At 29.5% G+C, this 20,805-nt stretch overlaps 2 protein-coding genes across 2 annotated transcripts; both read left to right on the top strand.

The window, feature by feature from the left end:
- Positions 1–3,829: 3,829 nt before the first annotated feature.
- Positions 3,830–5,378, top strand: HO133_002960 (uncharacterized protein; the record flags this gene model as incomplete). The annotated part of the gene is made up of 2 exons (XM_037293884.1): positions 3,830–4,341; positions 4,409–5,378. The coding sequence occupies 2 exons, from the start codon at positions 3,830–3,832 to the stop codon at positions 5,376–5,378; spliced, it is 1,482 nt and encodes a 493-aa protein (XP_037149962.1).
- Positions 5,379–6,393: 1,015 nt separating this feature from the next.
- HO133_002959 (uncharacterized protein) lies at positions 6,394–7,370 on the top strand (the record flags this gene model as incomplete). The annotated part of the gene is made up of 2 exons (XM_037293883.1): positions 6,394–6,932; positions 7,127–7,370. 2 exons carry the CDS (start codon positions 6,394–6,396, stop codon positions 7,368–7,370), a joined length of 783 nt encoding a protein of 260 aa, XP_037149961.1.
- Between the last annotated feature and the right edge of the window lie 13,435 nt (positions 7,371–20,805).

Raw genomic sequence — 20,805 nt, 5'->3', positions numbered from 1 at the left:
TTGATCACTCAGTCGTAATCAACACAGCACTGCTACTAAGCCCAGGCCTCGACGAAGGCGCAAGAACCTGCATTCCCTTCAAGAAACAACTAGGCCCCTGATTTCCGCCTACGCCGTGGTCAAAGCTCGCGCCATAACGAGTCGAGCTTGGGTGCAGACTCGGGACTCTTTGGTTGTGGCTGGCGCAAGCGGTAATGCAGTCTTCAAACGTAAATGCGGTGAACCTCATGAGAGCCGCAGACATGTCAAAATGGTCCGTATCGCAGTTGATGTTGAATGAGTTGTTGCTTGCGGTCGACTATAAAACAGTTGCCGAGGGTGTGTAAGGCGACGCTAGGCTGGAGCAGTCACTTGCGGGGACGAATGATGTAGGATTTATATTTTGGAATTTTAGGATTTGCAGGGCTGGTTGAGTCATCTCTTCGTAGGAAATTGGTCGTTCGCATTGAGCGTTGCGTTGAGGTTTTTTTAACGTGGTCATACTTTGGCTCCGTCGTCAGTGTCTGAACGTTCTTCAATGGTCTTGGAAGGCGAGGACAGACCAGCTGTCGATATTCTTCCCTCTTTTTATGGTAATGTAAACAACCACATCCGCTGTCATGACAGCCAGCACAGAGACAGGAGCAAATAAGCCGCTCCAGCAAAGTATGAACCCTGATCGCATTCGAACTTTTTTCCCTGCCCCAGATCTTTTGTCTTTGATAGTTGCTGTGCTTCAGTATGTTATCCGGAGGTACCTGCTATGTATCATTTTTGTGCATTGGATGGGTTTAGATACTGATTTTGTCCGTCCAGATACAAGAAACCTTCACTTGCTCTCTGATGCGGAATCGGGATACCGCCGGTCCGTCCGTCGATTTCAAGTCTCGCTTTCTGCGCCGAGTCGAGGGTTATCAGGGGTGCCGGTATGTGAGAAGAGAATCAAGATGTCAGTTGCGGACGTGTCGCAGGTGCGCAAAGCACTGTACTACCATTGTGAAAGCTTAATCGACACATCCCTTTCCGCTACGTTGGCTAAGCGACGCCCAAAATACAGTAACAAGCAGCTGTCAAACGATGCTGCAACAACGATAGGCTGCTATCAGAAACAGTCAAGATTGTAAGGCATTTGTCTTGATGCATGTCAGATTTGCCATGTTTCGAGGTAAACTTGCTGAAAAAAAACCCCCGAAAAAAAAGACACACAGACAGTCTCTGTTGACCGGTAGAATACAGGGATAGTGGAGTAGAGTCAGAATAATACTAGACTATTGATTTATGGGGGGTATGAATAGTCATATACATACAGATGACTAGACAAGTACACGGTATGCGCTAGCATAGGGGGCTGGCGTTTCAACAGTCGCCTCATGTATGAGAAGTCCATAGTGTCTCAGGTAATTCTGCAGAGACCGAAGCACAGCCATAAGTACGTATAAGGGAACCCTTTCCCAATGCACCTTAGATCTTTTTCTGCGTTTCAATCTTATTGATCTTTCAAATAAAATAAGTTCACTAGAGCGAAAGCCCTTTAAAGTCGCCGATTTGTTTAATGGGTTCTTGACCTAGAGTAGGTAGCTAGTAGAGCAAGTAGGACGGTTCGTTCTTTTGTGAAGATCATCAAATGGTAGCCTATGCAACTACATGGTCTTGTACGATAAGTTTCGAGCGCTTTTTTGACTGTCCAAGCACTAATGTCTATCTCCAAGGAGAGATTCAAATACCGTAGCCCGACAAATACTGCCGCACGGAAGGTTCCTGACAACGTTGGATTCTTACTTGTGTCGGAAGTTCTCAGGTGTACTACTTGACAAGCGTGGTATTCACAAGCGGCAGGCGCAAAGACGAATGGTACGGGGCTGTGCATGCGCTGCTAAGTAGCACCATCCCAGCATCAACTGGCCAATCGAACAATCTGGTCAGCATCTGTAGCCTGGCCATTGCCGGGCTGGTGGATGAGTCGAATCAGCCCAGCACCAGCTCGGGTCCTCAGACAGGGTGGACTGGGCTGGCACGAGTACCGATAGTAGCAGCGACAGAGTGTGGCAAGGGAAGTAATTAAAAATCTGAAGATTGAATGGACCAGGTCATAGGAGGAAAACTTCAACATTGGATTTTTGGGAACAATACCTTCAGTTGAAATTTTGATTACAGTTCGTCGCCTTCCAGGCGCTGAGACTTGCCCAGCGCTCGTGCCATGTTTCCGGAGCTTTGGGAGGCAGTGAAGGCTCTGTGGCAATAATACCAAGCTCGTCGACGTTGAAACCTTAAGCGATCTTATCTTCCCGGAAAACAGTAAAACATCATATTCGTAAGGAAACCAAAATTGCAGTGGGACCGATCTACCAAACGTATCATATCTACCAGACGTATCATCTGTTCGCATCGTTGAAAGTGTATTCAGCAGTCGCGGATATCTGTTTCATACTTGTAGAAGTCTACGGAGTATTTGTACAGTAGTTTCGTTCGGCAAATACGAGGTTATGCGGCTCGAAAGTGTTCCTTACTGTTTCAAGTAAAGTACTTTAGAGTTGGATGCTAAGCTACTTTAAGCCAAGCCTGTCGGCTACACCAACCCTAAGTACCTACTTTACTCGGCGCAATTCGCACGAAAGGTGTTGCTGTTGCTCACTGCTTACGACTCCTTACATTTAACACAGTTACACAAGACGAAACGAAATGTATCTGCCACTTTTCACTTTTCACCATGCGAGCTCATACATCTTTTTATCCCAACTCATCTCCTTTTCCTCCGAGACTTCGCTCAAATAGAGTATACCTTCTTTTCGCCTGACTGTATCGCCCGAATTCGCCGCACTTCTGGCCGTACCGTGGACTTAACGACGATGCTTTTAAACCTCAGCCCATGCTAAGAAAAATACCAGTAGCGGGATTACAAGGCCGCGCCAGATTTGTATGGGGGTCACACCAAAATAAGGCGCGGCCTCGTAGCAACCCCGCTGTCACTATCACACCGTCGCTAGATCTCGCTGTTACCGATAAGGCTATTCGTACAATGGAGGCTCTCCGCCTTCCCGAGGCATACAGGGCGGAAAGGAGACTCGCCGCCACCGGAGCTGGGGATTTCCACGGGGAAGAGGACTTTATCGGTGGTGTTGTCTATGTAGTCTAGTCTAATCCTCCCTACTCCTAGGCGGAAATACGCTCCCTTATATCGTCCCCTAATCCATCGTACTCGGAGTGTCCACGGGCAACTTCAGTATTGTTGACGCGACCTCCGAGGGTATCACAGGCGCGAGTTTACTACGTTTGATCCCCTTTCGCGGCTCTTTCTGCTCATCAAGGCTGATAGAGGCCTTTCGCTTAATAGGGGGGCGGTGGGAGGTAGAGAGGGTGTTAAATGGTGGCGACGGCGATCTAGACGCGTCAGAGTACGTGTCGCGACTTCACTCATCATCACTAGGGTTACTCTTATCCTTCTCCTACAGCAGGGCTATATCGTCTTCCGAGAGAACCTCTGACGGAGGACCATCTCGATTAATGCCCTTCAGGGTTGCTGCCGTACCAATTCAGCTCCTCCTGAGTATCCTCGAAGCCCCCGTATTGCGGGGGCTGGCGAACGACGCGTTCTTGAGAGGTCATAGTGGGCGGGGCGGAGTTGTGGATAGCTTTAAAAAAATTGGTGGGCGACAGCGAGGTATGGAGAAGAAGAGTGCAACAGGTAAGGAGGGCTGCCAAATTACTATGGGAGGGCCTTACTAATCCGGCGTGTCGGCCTAATCGTTCTCCGGTAATATTACCGTGGGGGTGGGCTGAGGTTTAAAAGCTACCCTTAACGACACCTCATCCCTGCTCACTCTCCTCACGCCAGGCCGCCTCGACGCCCACCATGATCGCCCAAATTTCCTCACCTATTCGAGCCCTCATCCTCCTCTTCGCTGTCATTGGCAGTCTCTACATCTTTCATCCATATGCGCCTTCTCGCTCGAGCTTCTCCTTCACGAACAGACCGCCAAGTAATGCCACCGCAACCGAGATCCCACAGAGCGCCCCTCCAGCGAAAGCCCCACACAATGCCAGTCCACCTGCTACGAAACTATCTGCGGACAGTACGCCTGAGATTGCTGAGAACCATATCTCTGGAGACATCGTCGATGATCCAGATGAAGGGGGTCCAAGGGTGCGACAGGCGACCATGATATACGAAACCGAGAGGTTCAATGCCATTTACGAAAGGAGCATAGATACACATATCAAGCATGGAGAGCAGTGGGGAGTGCCTACGCATATACTGCGACACGATATTGTTGAAGCAGGATTCTTCAATAAGCCCGCTTACATTCTGGGCCTCATCATTGAGGAGATGGCCAAACCCTACGGCAAGCGGGCCGGTTGGATTGTGTACGTATTCACACCTTCTCGTGTTTATCAAGCATCCAATGTGGCTAACACATATGATCCATTACAGATGGTTTGACGCCGACACGATAATCCTCAATCCCGCCGTCCCATGGACTCTCTTCCTTCCCCCCTCTGACTTCAACGACATCCACCTCCTCGCCACCAAAGACTTCAACGGTTTCAACGCCGGCATGGCAATATTCCGTGTGCATGAATGGTCGGTACAAATGCTCTCGGAAACTCTTGCTTTGCGCCAATTACGACCTGACGCCCATTTCGAGCATTACGACCAAGGCGCTCTATGGTGGGTAATGGAAAGAGAAGGATATGCGGAACATGTGATCTATCAACCGCACGATTGGTGGAATGCGTTCGGGCTCGCGAGGGAACCGTATGACACTGACGCATTCACGTTGCATTTTGCTGGAGTTGATTGTTGTGGGCAGCCGGAGAGTAAGGGAACGGTGATGGGGAGGTGGTTGGATATTGTGGAGAATAGGCCGCAGGAGTATGCGGTGGAGCTCGAGAAGACCAAGCTTCCTAAACAGGTGGAGGATTACTGGGCCTTGTTGAAGAAGGCCAAGAAGACGATGATGGATGTTGATAGTGCAGGGGACAATTCACGTGACTTGCAGATTGCGAAGTCCGAATTATGGATGTGCTACTCGCGGCGCGCGGATAATGCGACCGAGGTGTCGATGGGGATGAAGAAGGTGGAGGGTATCATGGCTCAGGTGGCGTCGAAGTCAGGAAAAGACGGACAGCCATCTTCGCATCCGGCAGAGGAGACGTTGAACGATGCGGTGATAGAGAAGAACGCAGTGGATAAAGCCAAGGAAAAGGCACAAGCGAAGGAGGAAGGGGAGTCAGCCAAGAAGGAAGAGAGGCCCGCTAAGAACGAGGAAAAGCCCGCAAAGAAGCAAGAAGCGTCTACTAAGAAAGAAGCGGTAGAGGCGAACGAGAAAGCAGCGCAAGCCCAAAAAGAAGCAGCATCAGCTAGGAAGGAACCAGCTCCACCAGCCAAGAACAACAGGTAGTGGAGAATGTAGAAGAACTGGAAGCTGAGCGAGAGTACGAGAAGATGAGTTGAGAACCTGGCCGAGAGAGGGACAGAAGTCGGCCCCGCCATTGGATGGAGAGGGTTACAGACTCCGTGTGCGCCTAGTTTGCAAAACGGGCAATGCATTGCTTCTGCTCGTGCCCGACAAGGGAGTCCCGGTCTGTCTCAGCCTCGACAACTAAACCCCGGTGCACCTGTGCCGGGATCTCTTGAAGACGACGAGTGAAAGCTGAGGGCCTTGCATGCATGTCCAGGCGCTAGATGGAGTTATGATCAGGATTCCATGTGTATAGATACCCTACTATTTACACTGATACCAATCTACATTTGCTCATCTCAGAATAAATTTTCCTCTCCCCATTCCCACCCCACAGCTCTGAATCTAGCCCAAACAAAGAGCACCAGTCAAACAGCATAGCTTGCCCCTCCGGAGATGACCAACACCACATAGCTGCCCCCATTCCTCTTCAACATCTCCCCTGCGATCAGAATACAAGTTCAGGATCCTATCCCAGCAACCGTGAAGCAAGCTGCAAAGTACCTCCCATAATCTTCCGTTCTAATAAAGAATTCATAACCGTCGAAGAGAAGATGAAGGAGATAGAGGTTGATATGATATATTTTGCTAATAATATGAATTAAGTAGGATTAGTGAAGCGAGGGTCGAGATTGGGTGTGGCGGGAGTGCTAACGCCTAACAGGCAGACCAAGAAGGTTGAATGGGTGAGATATAGGAAATACATGGTGAAATCTGACAGAGCTAAGTTGATCCTCGATAGATTTCGACTCGAAGGAAGAATCGCAGAAGACCAGGATGCTTTTGGCTTCTAAATCAAAGGGTATTCGTGACTATGCCGTAAGGTCACTATATAACAAGAGGTACCAGACGCGAAATGAAGCACCATAGCAAAAGCCCGAAAGACGTACTTTACATACCGTAAGAGTCTTCGAAATTTTCTCGGGTTTTTTTCATTCATCCCATATATGACAGTATGACAAGGATTGGTGTCCATGTACCACAACGCCAACCACGCAAGCGACTGCCCGTAGACTTCGAACTCGACGTCGCCGTCGCGGACGGCCCTGTTTCAGTAACGGTAGTAGGTGGAGCTTCAGTTACGGTCGTCGGTCCGTTGGCCGATGCAGGGATCCCTGAAGAAGTCGCCGTGGAAGAAGAGGAAGTTGCGGCGGAAGGAGAAGTTGAGGAGGATGAGGAAGTCGTCGAAGAAGAAGAAACCGTGGTAGAAGGAGAAGAAGTTGAGGAGGATGAGGAAGTCGTCGAAGAAGAAGAAGCCGCCGCCGCCGAAGGAGAGGGAGTTGTTGAGGAGGAAGAGGAAGTCGTCGAAGAAGAAGAAGCCGCCGCCGCCGAAGGAGAGGGAGTTGTTGAGGAGGAAGAGGAGGTCGTCGAAGAAGAAGAAGCCGCCGCCGCCGAAGGAGAGGAAGTTGTTGAGGAGGAAAAAGACGCTGTAGAAGACGATGGCAGCGACCCAGTATCAGAAATACAATTGCCAACGCAGAAAGGGCTCTGCACGTAATTGAATGTCAGGATCCCATCGCTAGGATCATTGCTCCCTTCGTCCACGAAATGAATAGGAACGCTGCCGCAAGGCCCACATCCATGTTCGAGTATGGCATCAACGAGCGGCCGTATTTGTCCTAGGTTCAAGTTCGCGACTGTCAGGTATTGGGGAAAGAGACAGATGCCGCCTTGCGGACTGTTGATAGAGAGACCGATGCCGCCGCTGATGCCATCGACCTCCGCACCGAAGTCAAAATCGATAGGTTGAGACTGAGAAAGACAGATTACGTGGTCGCCAGAGGCATAGGTGGTGCTGTTGGACATGGGAGAAGCCCAGATAACGTCTCGAAGGATTTGAATAATGCCCACGGACTGTTGGTTGCTAAGAGATGCCCGACCACAGAGGATGGAGCCTCGACAGTTGATGCCGAGTGCGGAGATGATAGGTAGTGCGTGTGTGAGGAGAAACAGAGCTGGTCTAAGTTCGTTGTACACCATTTTGGCTTCTTTGTCAAGAGTAGTCAATTTTCGAAGTCTATGCAAACTTTTTTGGCACGGAGGGCGTAGAACGACTGACTGCGGATATATATCTCTCGGAAGTGGGGAAAACGAAGCCTTGCATAGAAGCACGAGGCTGAACAAGTGGGATAAGTACCGTGCCCATCTTGGCTTGCTGGATGGCTCCAGACCGACTCGCTTATGCAGTCAGACGGATGCGGCAGACCAGGCATACCAGGCTATTCATATATGCTACGCAACAAGAGGACCTGGAAGCTGCTCACAGAAAAGTCGAAGGCAGGCAGATCACCGCTTGGATGTCGTTCGGGCACGCCAATAGAATAATGTTTTTCAATAAAAACCATACTCTTTACTCCCTGGTTTTCTTTTTCTAATCTTTTATTATATTGTTGTGAAATGGCGAATTATAAAAGATCGGGATTTAAAGAGTATATATCCGGGTAGATACGAGTATCTATAAGGGTAGATTCATTAATAGCAATCTTTTAGAAGATCTTAAAGAGCTCTTAAGAAATTAATTAAATATAATTAAAATATAATCTTTCTATAGTTACTAATCGAAAAGATATAATATATTCTATAAAATATTTTATATTAAGTAATATTATATCGTATTTAAGTATAATATAAATAAGATTAAATATTATACTATTTTTCTAATATAGATTTAATATCTTAATGATATATATTATAATATAATATAATATATATATAAAATATTTTAATTAAGATTTCTATATTTATAGAATAATTCGATTAAGATATATAGAATATATTTATTATTCTTTATTAAGAGAGAGAAAATATAAAGAGTAATTTAATATAGCTATTTATCTTTTTATTAATAGTAATAATTAAAATTATAAGCGTTTTTATTCTTTTTTTTAAAATTATAATTATTAGAATCGATATAGATATAATATTAATATAGATATATTAAATAAGATAATTAAGATATTAAACTATATAGGTGAAAAGAAGATATAATATAATAGAAAATATCTTCGCTAAGGCTCGCTAGCTATAGAACTAAGAGATATATTAAGAGTACGCTTATAATACTACCCTCCTTCTTTATTAAATTATATTCTATAATTAGTAAATAAAAAGATAGAAAAATAGATATATATATACGCTTAACGTCTAAAAAATAATAAAAGTAATAAAGAAATAATCGTATCTAGAATCTTCTAGTATAATATTTTTCTTTAAAAACGATATTAATAATAATAGTAACTCTTCTTAATTATACTATAGCGATATTATTAATTATAATTTAGACGTATATAGAGAGCCTAGCTAAGAGAAAATTAATATAATATAGCGAAAATAAGATCTATAGATATAGAAGTAAATAATAGTAATTTTCGAATTTATATCTAAGCGAGTAGAATATTAATAAAATAATATAATATAATTAATTAAGGGCTCTTAAATTAAATCGAGTTATAAACGCTAAAAACCTTAATTTAATATTAAATAAGTTTTTTTTATAAAATACTATATAATCGATATCGATAAAGACTATCGATAGCGATAGTAAGATTTATAAATAACGTATTATAACTTTAAAAGATACTTAGATATTAGTTAATAAGGGAATCTTATACGAGAGACTATATATAATATAATTTTCGATTAATCTAAATCTAAAGAATTGATTCTCGGCTCTAAAAAAATAAGGCTATTACGAAAATATTAAACGATTTTAATTTAATTAAAAACGAGGTATTTAAGATAGTTCTAAAATTCTATTAATTAATTCTTTATAGATAAAACTCTTTAAGATATCGCTTATAAAAGTTATCTATTAGATTCTAGCAATTTTCGAATTTATCGTTATTCGCATTATATTAAACGAGATTATTATTAAGATTTTCTTATTTAACTTTATACTAGAAACGACTATAGATTAATTTAAAGATAAGTATTTCTTTAATAATCTATTCGATTTAATTATTAATAGTAATATATTTTAATAGAGAGTTTATCTATCTTAATAAGAAGTTATTTATTATAAGACTTAAAAGATTAAAATAAAAGATATTATAAATTCTTATACTTAGCGAGAGTTTTAGATAATATAAGATTTTTATAAAATCTATAATCTTAAATAGATTAAGTCTCTTATAGTTTAATTTATAAGAAGGATAATTAAAGGTAATATTCTTATTATTTAAAAAGATCTTATCGTCTATTTAAAAAGTAATCTTTTATTAATACTTATTAACTTATATAATTATAGTCTTCTAAGCGCGATCTATATTACTTTAAATATATTTAAAAACTTATTTTATATAATTTATAATATCCTTTATTCGAATAGTATTAAAACGCTTATATATAATCTTATAATTAGTAATATTTAAACTAAAAGTTATTTAAGAATAAAATCTCTTATTTATAAGAAAAGATAGAATATTAATAGTTAATAAGATAGTATTATTATTAGCGAACTCGGTAATAAATAGTTATCTTATTTAATCGTTCTATATATAATTATAATATATTTAAAGATAACGCTTTATATCTTAATTCGCTTATTTAATCTATTTATTAATTTTAGAATAAAAGACTATTAATAGCTTAGCTATAATATCTAGTTTTTTATAAAAAGACTTTTATATAATAGCTATAAATTAAAGATTTTAATTTAATATTATTAAGATTAATAGATTATATAAATAAATTTTTTTTTTAAGTAATAAATTAATTATCTTTTTAGTAATAGTACTTTTATTAATGTCGAAATAGGCTATATAATAATATTTCTTAATAAATTAATTAATTACTATTTAAATAGCGTTATAATTATTAAATATAAATAAGTCTATAACGAAGTCGATTAATATATCTTATTATTATTTCTATGAAATTAATAGAGACTATAATAAACTATACTTTCGATTATAAGACGCTTTAATTCTTTAATAAATATAGTAATTCTTAATATAAATAGCTATAAGAGTTTTTATATCTCGCTAATAATATTCTCTTTTAAGTAGTTTATAGATATATATTATCTCGAGATAGCCGTAGAATAATTAATTATATATCTCTCAAATAATATTAATATATATATTATCGAATATCTATAAACGATTTTTATAAAAAAGTATTTCATTTTATATAAAGCACCTATTAAGAATAATCCCTCGAAACTTATTCTTATTTTCGGCGATAATATTACGAATTTCTATATAATAGTTATTCTCTTTATTAATCTCTACTATCTTATAATAAATAAGATTATTAACTATATATATATCGATATACTTATTATTTAATTTTAATTAATTAAGAATAAGAATTATTTAATATTATTAAAGTAATTATTTATCTTCGAAATTAATTAGTTTATATCTAGCTATTTATATAAATATATTTACCTTAATATTCTAAGGTCTAAATCGATAAATAATCTTTATATTAAACTCTAATAATATATCTAAATATCGAGTTTAGCGTCGACTAAAGTTCTTTTCCTTAATAAAATATATTAATTCTTTATAATTAGCGAAGGTTCTAATAAGAACGTTTATATATTCTAGCTCGAGATATTAGTATTTTAGATAGCGAATAATCGCTAGTAATTTCTTATCGTAAATCTAATAATTATACTCGGCTAAAATTAGATTTTTATTATAGAAGGCTATTAAGTAAAGTATTTCTTTATTATTATATTAAGAAAGAATATCTTTATTAATATAGTTAAAAGAGTTAATCTCTAAAATAATCTTTTTTATTTTATTAAAATAATATAGAATAAAAGCTTTAGTAATAGCGACTTTTAGAAAGTAGAAAGCCTTTTAATATACTAGAGACTAATTAAATATAATCTTCTTTATTATAAATTTTATTATAAATTTAACTATTTTAAAGAAGTCTCTAATAAATTATTAATAAAAATTATAAAATCTAATAAAGATTTATATCTCTTTAAGATTAATAAATATAATTTACTTGATAACAGCCTAGATTTTAATAAAGTTTATTTATAACTCGTCTATAGATATTAGTAGACCTAGAAATTTAATTTTCTAGATATAAAATTCGTATTTAAGAATATTTATCTAAAGGCCGACATTTTTTAATTTTTAGAGAATTTATCTAACGTATTAAATATATTCCTTTTTTATCTTACTATAAATAAATATATTATTAAGATAAATTTAGTAGAAATCGTTTAGATACTTAAATAGAATATTATTTATATATTATTAATATATAATTAAGTCGTTAATTAATTCGAAGAAGAGAATTTAATACTTATATATTCTAAGAAAGATAATAAAAGTAATAAAGTTCTTATTATTTAAATATATACGTAGTTTATTAAACGCGGCTATAATATTTAATCGAGTAAGATATTTATATTTCTAGATCCTTATTAAAACCTTATCTATTAATAAAATTAAATATTGATTTCTTTTAGTAATAGCGTTTAGCTTTTAATAGTTTACATAAAAATATAACCCTTTATTCGATTTTTTCGCGAATAGAATAAGTAAGACGAATAGTATATAACTTAATATTATAAATCTCTTCTTTAGATATTTATTTAGATACTTCTTTATCCATTTTAATTTATATTCTAATATCGAATAGATCTTACTTTTTAAAAATTTTATTTTATTAAAGCTATTATTAAATTTTAATTTATAATTATAAGAATAATATAAAAGAAGTATATTCGTCTTAATTCTATTAAAAATATCTAGATAATTATAATACTTCGAAGATAACTTACATTTTATCTTTTTAGAATTAATTATATTAACGCTATGATTTAAATAGAATAGTTAAAATTATAATATCTCTTATATTTCTTTTTTAAGTCGTAGAGATATAATTTATTAATCGATATATAAAGTTCGCGAGATATTTAAATAGAGAGAGATATATATAATATAGACGATATATTATAAATCTTATTTATTATTAATATAAATAGTTTATTATCTTTTTTATAGATTAGTTAATAATAAGTCGCTATATTAATAAATTTAGTCTTACTTAATAAAGAGATATTTAAATTATTTTTATTATTATAAGTAAATAAAAAAGATTCTTATTATTTTAATATAATAGATAAAGAGGTAAATAATATAGATAGTCGAAGCTCTAAAGTAAGTAGAAAAAGAAGTTCGTTTATTATTAATATTTTATTATTATTATAGTTATATCGATTAAATAAAAAGAGTATCTTATCTTATAATATATTAAGAATTATTCTATACTTATTTATTTAAGATTTTTTAACTATTATATTATATTTTAATAATATAATTAATATTAAATATATTTCTTCTTAATAATCTTTTACTATTATAATAAGAAGTAAATAGTATATAATTAATCGTTTTACGATTTAATCGTTATAATTTTTTAATAATTTAAATTTTAATAGTAGAAGTAACTTTAGATATAGAGCTTTATATATTACTAAGATTAAAAATTTATTTATAATTATATAAGTATTAATATATTTATTATCTATTAGAGAGTTTTTAAATAAGTAATCTCTTTCTTATAAAGATAGCGTAATTTATATATAAAAAGAATAACGTATTAAAGCGTTATTAGAAGTATCTATTAGATATACTTTATAAGTATCTCTTATTATAACTTTAAAAGAGATTATTTATTTCTTAAATTCGAAAAAGAATTATCGCTATTCGTAGTATTAACGTTATTAATTTCGAATTCTTTATTTATTTCTATCGCGTAGAGTTATACTTTTTTAAAGGCCTTTTTATTAATCTTAGTTTAAATAGTTATTATATAATTCTTTTAATAGTAATCTTTCTTATTATAATTATAATATATTAATTTTCTTAATTTTAAATTAGTCGTAATATTTAGAGGCGTAGTAATTATACTTAAATTAAATCTAATAATAGATTTAAGATATATATTAATTGCGGGTATTTTTATTAATATTTATATTATAATTAATTTAATAATAACTTTTATAAACTTAAAATTCTTATACTTAGTACGTTATAAGTTATTTAGCTTTTAAAGATATTCTTTTATAATCTTTAAGATAATAAAATCTTCTATAATCTACTATAACTCTTTTAATTTCTTTTTTAATTTTTTAAAAAGATAATTTTTTAGTATAAGAATTTCGTTAATATTAAGAATAATACTTAGTTAAATAAGATTTAAATAGAAGTTAATAAAGATTTAAGTCTCTTATTATAGAGTATATATATTATATAATATATTACTACGTTAATTTAAATTCTTATAAATATTAATTAACTTATTTATAATTTTAGTAAAAGATTAATATAAGTTAGTAAAATTTCGAAGTCTTCTATATATTATATATTATATAGTCTTATTATCGAATTATAAGATTATATAGATTATCTTAAAGTTCTTAATAAGATAATAATCGCTATTAATCTTAAATTTCTATTTTATTCTAAAGAACTAGTTATTCTAAGTAAAATTAATATTATTAATAAATAAAGATAAATTTAGAATCTTAATTAATTTTTCTTTTAATTATCTAGATATATATTTCTTCTTAATTAGAAATAATTATAAGTCTTTTATAGACTATAGATTAAGATTATTAACTTTTCGCTATAAAGAAATTATATTCTTCTAAAAGTCTTAAATTAATTAATTTATCTTCTTAATTATTTTATAAATTTAAAATAAATCGTTTATAGTTAAATTCTTTTCTATTATAATAATATAATATTAAGTAGTAATCTTTTAAAAATTATCTTACTTCTAATAAATCTTATTTAATATAATTATAAATTCGTTAAATTAATATTTAAATTAATATTATAATTATAGAATATTAATAATATTTTAAAATATTTTTATCGAGTTAAACTCGTCGACTATATTATCTAATAGAATTAATATTTATTAAAACTTAATTTACTTAAGTAAAGTCTTAATTTAATTCATTCTTTCGATATTAAACTTTATTATAAAAAAGAAGAAAAGAAGATTTAAAATAAAGTAAAGAGAAGTTTAAATACTTCGAAAGAATAAGTATTAGAAATATTAGATATATTAGAGAATAGTAAAATTTCTTAAAAACGCGTCGAAATTATTTAATATTAAGAATAAAATTTTTTACTATAAAGTTTAAGATAAGATTATTTCTTTATAGAGGTTTAATATATTTATTTCTTAATTATTTAAGACGTTAAGAAGATTATAAGTACTTTAAATAATAACTTTTCGAGTATATTTGCTTTATTTAGAGAGTTCTTTATCTTATAAAGAAGTTATATATAAAGAAATTTAAGAGAATAATATTCTAAATTAATTATAATTCGACTATTTCTTATTTAATTAAGATCTTATTAAAATTCTAGATATTATAGTATATAAAGTTATAAGTAATACTATTAATATAAATTTTAAATATAGAAATATAAGATAATATTAACTATTTCTTTCGATTTACTAGTTATATAAATAATTTAATATCTTCTTTATTCTTTAACTACTATTTATTAAAATCGTTTCGCTATCTTATTTAGACTTTTTAAAATCAATTTATCTATTTAATAGATTTATTTAAAAATATAATAACTTAACTTAATTTCTTATTAAAGCCTCTATTAGCGTATTTCTTTAAATTTATTTACTAATATAAATAAAATAAGTAGATTAATTTTAATTATAGTATTAGAATTAATATAAATATAATATTAATATAGATATATTAAATAAGATAACTAAGATATCGAATTATATAGATGAAAAGAAGATATAATATAATAGAGAATATCTTCGTTAAGGCCCGCTAGCTATAGGGCTAAGAGATATATTAAGAATACGCTCGTAATAATAATATAAAAGAATATTCTAAATTTTAAATCTTTAAATATTATAAGAATAAAATTCTATAATTATCTTTATTTATATATTTACTTTAACGCGTTAGATAAGCTTAATAAACTTTATATTTATTTTTCTTTTAAACTCTTCGCTTCTCTTCTATTCTATTTTATCGTAATTCTTTTAAATATTCTAAATCTATCTCTATCTAATTAAATTTATTAATTATTTATAAATAAATTCGCTTTTTAGATTACTCTAAATTTCTTTATTAAAATTAAAATTATTATTATTAACTTTCTCTAATTATAAGTTTATTAATTATTTCTCTATATATTATAAAATATTAGCGATATATTTTAATAAATTTATAAATATTAAATTTATTAAAATACTTTATATAAGCTTATTATTCTCGTTAATATAATTATTATAATTATTAATTATATTTTTATATAAAGTACTATTACCTCTTTTAGTCTAATTTAATATATTAAAATCTTCTTTAAAATTAATTTTAAGTTATTTAAACTTATTTTCTTAATATTTTATATAAAAAATTATTATTAAAATATAAAATATTGCTAATAAATAATACTTTTAAATATTATAATATCTTTTAATTATTAAGAAGTATCGTTTATATATAATAATCTTCGCGAGAGAATAAAGAATATTATAAGCTATTCGAGCGATTATAGCGTATTTAAATTTAAATTTCTTTTATTATTTTAGAATTAAAAGATTTATTAAATTATTAAAAGAATTTTTATAAAGATTAGAAATAAGATTATAATTAAAATAATAATTAGAAGATTTATTATTTCTTTAATATTATTAAAGCTAATTATATTTATTCTTATTATCTAAATTCTTAATTCTTAATTCTATTATTTAGTTAAATATATTTTTATTTAATTAATTAATTTTTTTAGCTTTTTATAATTAATTATTTATATTAATATTTTAATAATTTTAAAATATTTTTTTAAGCGCTTTCTAATAGATCTTTATCTATAATTACTTTTTAATATTAAATTTTAATTTATTTTTTTAATTTTATATTATTATAATTTAAATATAAAAGTATAATTTATTTATATAAATAGTTTAAATTTAATTAAGTTCGATTATAGTAGAGAGTTAATTTCTTATAAATTATCTTAAAAATTTCAATTTTTTTTTAAAAAAAAATTCTCTTTCTTTTTAATTTTTCGAGTTTTTTATTTATATAATTAAATAAATAATTATAGATATTAAAAATATAATAAATTATAATCTTCTTTTCTCTATTTATTAATTTTATAAATTTACGAGTAAAGGTCTATAAATTAAATTTATAATTTTTTTTTTTAATTAAAACTATCGAGTAAATAGATAAGCGTGTTAGAAAATAATATAACTATGTTATAATTTGATATGTGGTATATCTATAAGATAGATATATATGATATTAAGTCTACGCTAGGTAGTTCTAGCCCTAAGCTAAGATAAGGCCTTAACGTATCATAACAGAGCGATCTTTGATGAGCGAACTTTAGTAAGCGATATTTGAATTCCTTGCGCTTTAATAATTATAAGACTAAATTTAGAAATTCTTTTTTTATCTAAAAGCCTAGATTTCGTTCTACAATTTAAAAGAAAAATCTTAAAAAGTTAATAGAAAATAAAAAAGTTATTCTATATATTAATAATGTACACCTATTTTTTTAATAGTTACGAACGCTAATTTATTTACCCGCGATATCTAATTAAAAAGCGTAGATCTAATAAATTTATAATTAACTATATATATAAATTTAAGATTTTCTAATTTAGCTTTATCTTATTCTTTTATATATACTAATAAAAAAATTTAATAAGTTAAATTAAATTTTAAATCTATTAGAAATTAATTAAAAATTATTTAAACGTTTAAATTATAATTTTTATTTATTATTATTTTTTATTATTTAATTTTAAATAGATAATTAATTTATTTTTTAAAAAGTATATAATATTAATATAAAGAAGTAGAGTATAGATTAATATTTAATAAATTAAATTTTAATAAATTTCAATATTCTAAAAAAGCTTAAAAGAATATTTTTAATAATATTACTTTTTTTTAAAAAATTAATATTTATCTAATATGAAAATAATTTTATTTTAAAGTTATTTAATTTATAATATAAAAAAGATCTTTTTATATTAATCGCTAATATTAATATATATAATAATTTTTTAAATCTTAATATAATTCATAATATAATAATTAGAATAATAATAAAAAATATTATATCTTTAGTAAGATTATTAATAAATTAATTATATTTATTTAAATTTGATTTTTAATTTTTTTATTATCTTAGTTTCTCTAGAAATTTTTATTTATTAAAATAATTTTAATATTATTTAGAAATTCTTTTAAGATTAATTAAATAATATACGCTATTTAAAGAATATATTATATATAATTTAATTTAAATTCTTTAATATTAAATAGATTATTTATTATAAAAATAAAAAGTTAAATAATTAAATTTTCGAAGAGTATATTATTATTATTAGCGTTATTAATTATAAATTTAAATATATAAATTTTAATTTTATATTCTACGAGTAAAGGTCTATGAATTAAATTCATAATTATTCTCTTAATTAGGGCTATCGAGTAAATAGGTGAGCGATCTTTGATGAGCGAACTTTGATGAGCGATATTTGGTGAGCGATTTTTGTTATACCTACGCTTTAATGATTATAAGATAAATTTTTAAAATTCTTAAAAATTCGGAAAGCGTAAATAGCGTTTCAAAATTTAAAAAAAATTCAAAAATTTAATAGAAAATAAAAAGTTATTATTATTATAAATAACGTATATTTATAATTTAATAAGAGAGGCGCGGAAGGGCGAGATTTTGATGGTTGCGAACGCTAATTTATTTATTCGCGATAATTTAGCTAATTTAATTAAAGAGCGTAGTAACTCTAAATTAATAATTGGCTATATATATAAATTTAAGATTTTCAAGCTTAGCTCTATCTTATTCTTTTATATATACTAATAAAAATTAAATTAATAAAATTTATAAGTTTTTAATTAATATATTTATCTTTAATATATTTAAAATTTAAAAAAATCTTATATTATTATTAATTAATATTAATAAAAAAAATTAAAATTATTATTAATAATTAATAATTATAAAATAACTAATAATTTAGAGTTAGAGAGACTTTAATATTATTATTTAATAATTTTTTTAATAATTCTAATTCTAGCTCTATAGTTCTTTTTATTAATTAATTCTTTATGATAAATATTAATTTTAATTATATATTAAAATCGAGATAATATAAAAATTATAATATTTTAAAACTATTAATAATTATAAGTAGAATATTAATATTTATAATCTAACGACGAAATTATTTCGAGAAGTCTTTATATATAAACTTTAAATTTTCTAATATTATAAAATAATTTTAATATTATTTTTTCTAGAATAAATAGTAAGCTAAATATTAAGATTATAGATATAAGAAGTATATATATACTTCGAAAAAGAAGTTTTACGAAGAAGAAAGATATTTCTTTATATAATTTTAATTAATTAATTAAAGATTCTAGAAAGCTATAAAGAAACGAAGAAAGTAGTTATACGCTAAGTTATATTAGAATCGATATAGATATAATATTAATATAGATATTTTAAATAAGATAACTAAGATATTAAATTATATAGATAAAAGAAAGATATTAAGTAGTAGATAAATATCTCTACTAAGATACGCTAGGCTCGAATAGATTAGAGGGCTAAGTAATATATTAAAAATATAGAATACTCTTATAATACTATTCTCTTTCTTTATAAAATCATATTTTATAATTAGTAAATAGAAAGATAGAGAATAATATATATATATATCTAACGTCTAAAAAATATGTGCTGGGGCGCGGGGCTACCCAGTAGTGGAAAACTTGCCGAGGATGTGAGAAGACTGAGAAGACTGAGAAGACTGAGAAGACTGAGAAGACTGAGAAGACTGAGAAGACTGAGAAGACTGAGAAGACTAAGAAGACTGAGAAGACTGAGAAGACTGAGAAGATTGAGAAGATTACTACTGTATAATACCAATTCTATTAAAAGAAGACCCCCTAAACCCCCTACCCTTCGAGAGCTCTTCGAGGGCTCGAAGATTAAGAAGATTACTACTGTATAATACTAATTCTATTAAAGGGAGACCCTCTAAATCCCTTTATCCTTCGAGAGCTCTTCGAGAACTCGAAGACTAAGAAGATTATTATTATATAATATTAATTCTATTAAGAGAAGACCCCCTAAATTCCTCTACTCTTCGAGAGCTCTCCGAGAGCTCTTCGAGAATCTTTCGGAGGTTTTTATCGAAGGGGTTATTCTCATAAGCTCGAAATTATTTATATAAAGTCTATTTTAAAATTAATATAGAATTATTCGCTTTATTAATATTATAACTATAATCCCTTTAAAGAAATTTCTTATAACGATTATTAATTATAAATCGAAGTTACTTATAAATAGTCTTAAGATCTCTATATCGAATCGTCGTATATAATAAAGTTTTAAGTTTATTCTTAATTTAAGACTAATTAACTATTATATACTTAGCTTTCATAATATAAAATATATAATCTAAGATATCTTATAATTCGATATTAATAGGCCCTTATAAGAATCGCTCTTCTTAAAGACGTATTTAATATATAAAATTATTATATAAATCCTTAATAACCTCTCGTTAAAGATAAAAATAACTTATTTTAACTTTTCTATAAACGCGTTTTAGAGCGCTAAGATCTTAATTTTTTCGTAGATATATATTATAAATATTAAATATAAGGCGTTTAATATCGAGGTCTAGAGTATTAAACTTAAAGATATCGATTTATATCTCGATAATATATATAGAATTAAGACCTTTAAGAGTAGTTTAGAAAAGATTTTAAGATATTATAGATTGAGATTAAGATTATAATATAATATCGTATAAAGATAATTAATATTATTATTAATCTTAAGCTTTTCTCTAAAATTATAACTAATTTTAAAAGTATAACTATAAGAGAGCGCGCTTAATATTTTATTTTTTATAATTCTTTTAATATTAATTTATAGTATATCGAGCTATAGAGAATATAAGGTTAAAATTAAGAATTAATTAAGATATCTTAGAGATATGAAATAATATTTAAGAGTTGAGGATAAAAGTCTCTATCGACTTTTAATAAGGGCTGCGGGAGAAAGTCGATAGGGAGAAAATCAGAGTAGAAATTGATGTTCTTAGTTAAGATTTACTAAATTCTTAGTTACTTTCTAATAAGATAAGAGTTTCCTAGAATAATCTTATAGCGAGGCTTGATATAGAAGTAATTTCAGTCTTAAGTAATAAGAAAGCAAGCTTTTTAATAATAAAAGCAGTAAGGAAATAATCGTATTCGAGAAATCTTAATATCGTATTTTTCTCTATAAGAGATATTAGAAATAATAGTAGATCTCTATATTTATACTATAGCGATATTATT

Source organism: Letharia lupina, assembly GCF_014066315.1.
Source record: "Letharia lupina isolate WasteWater1 chromosome Unknown contig_16, whole genome shotgun sequence".
NCBI lineage: Eukaryota > Fungi > Ascomycota > Lecanoromycetes > Lecanorales > Parmeliaceae > Letharia > Letharia lupina.
Note: the sequence above shows the minus strand (reverse complement) of the source record. Positions and strands in the feature narration are given on the sequence as shown.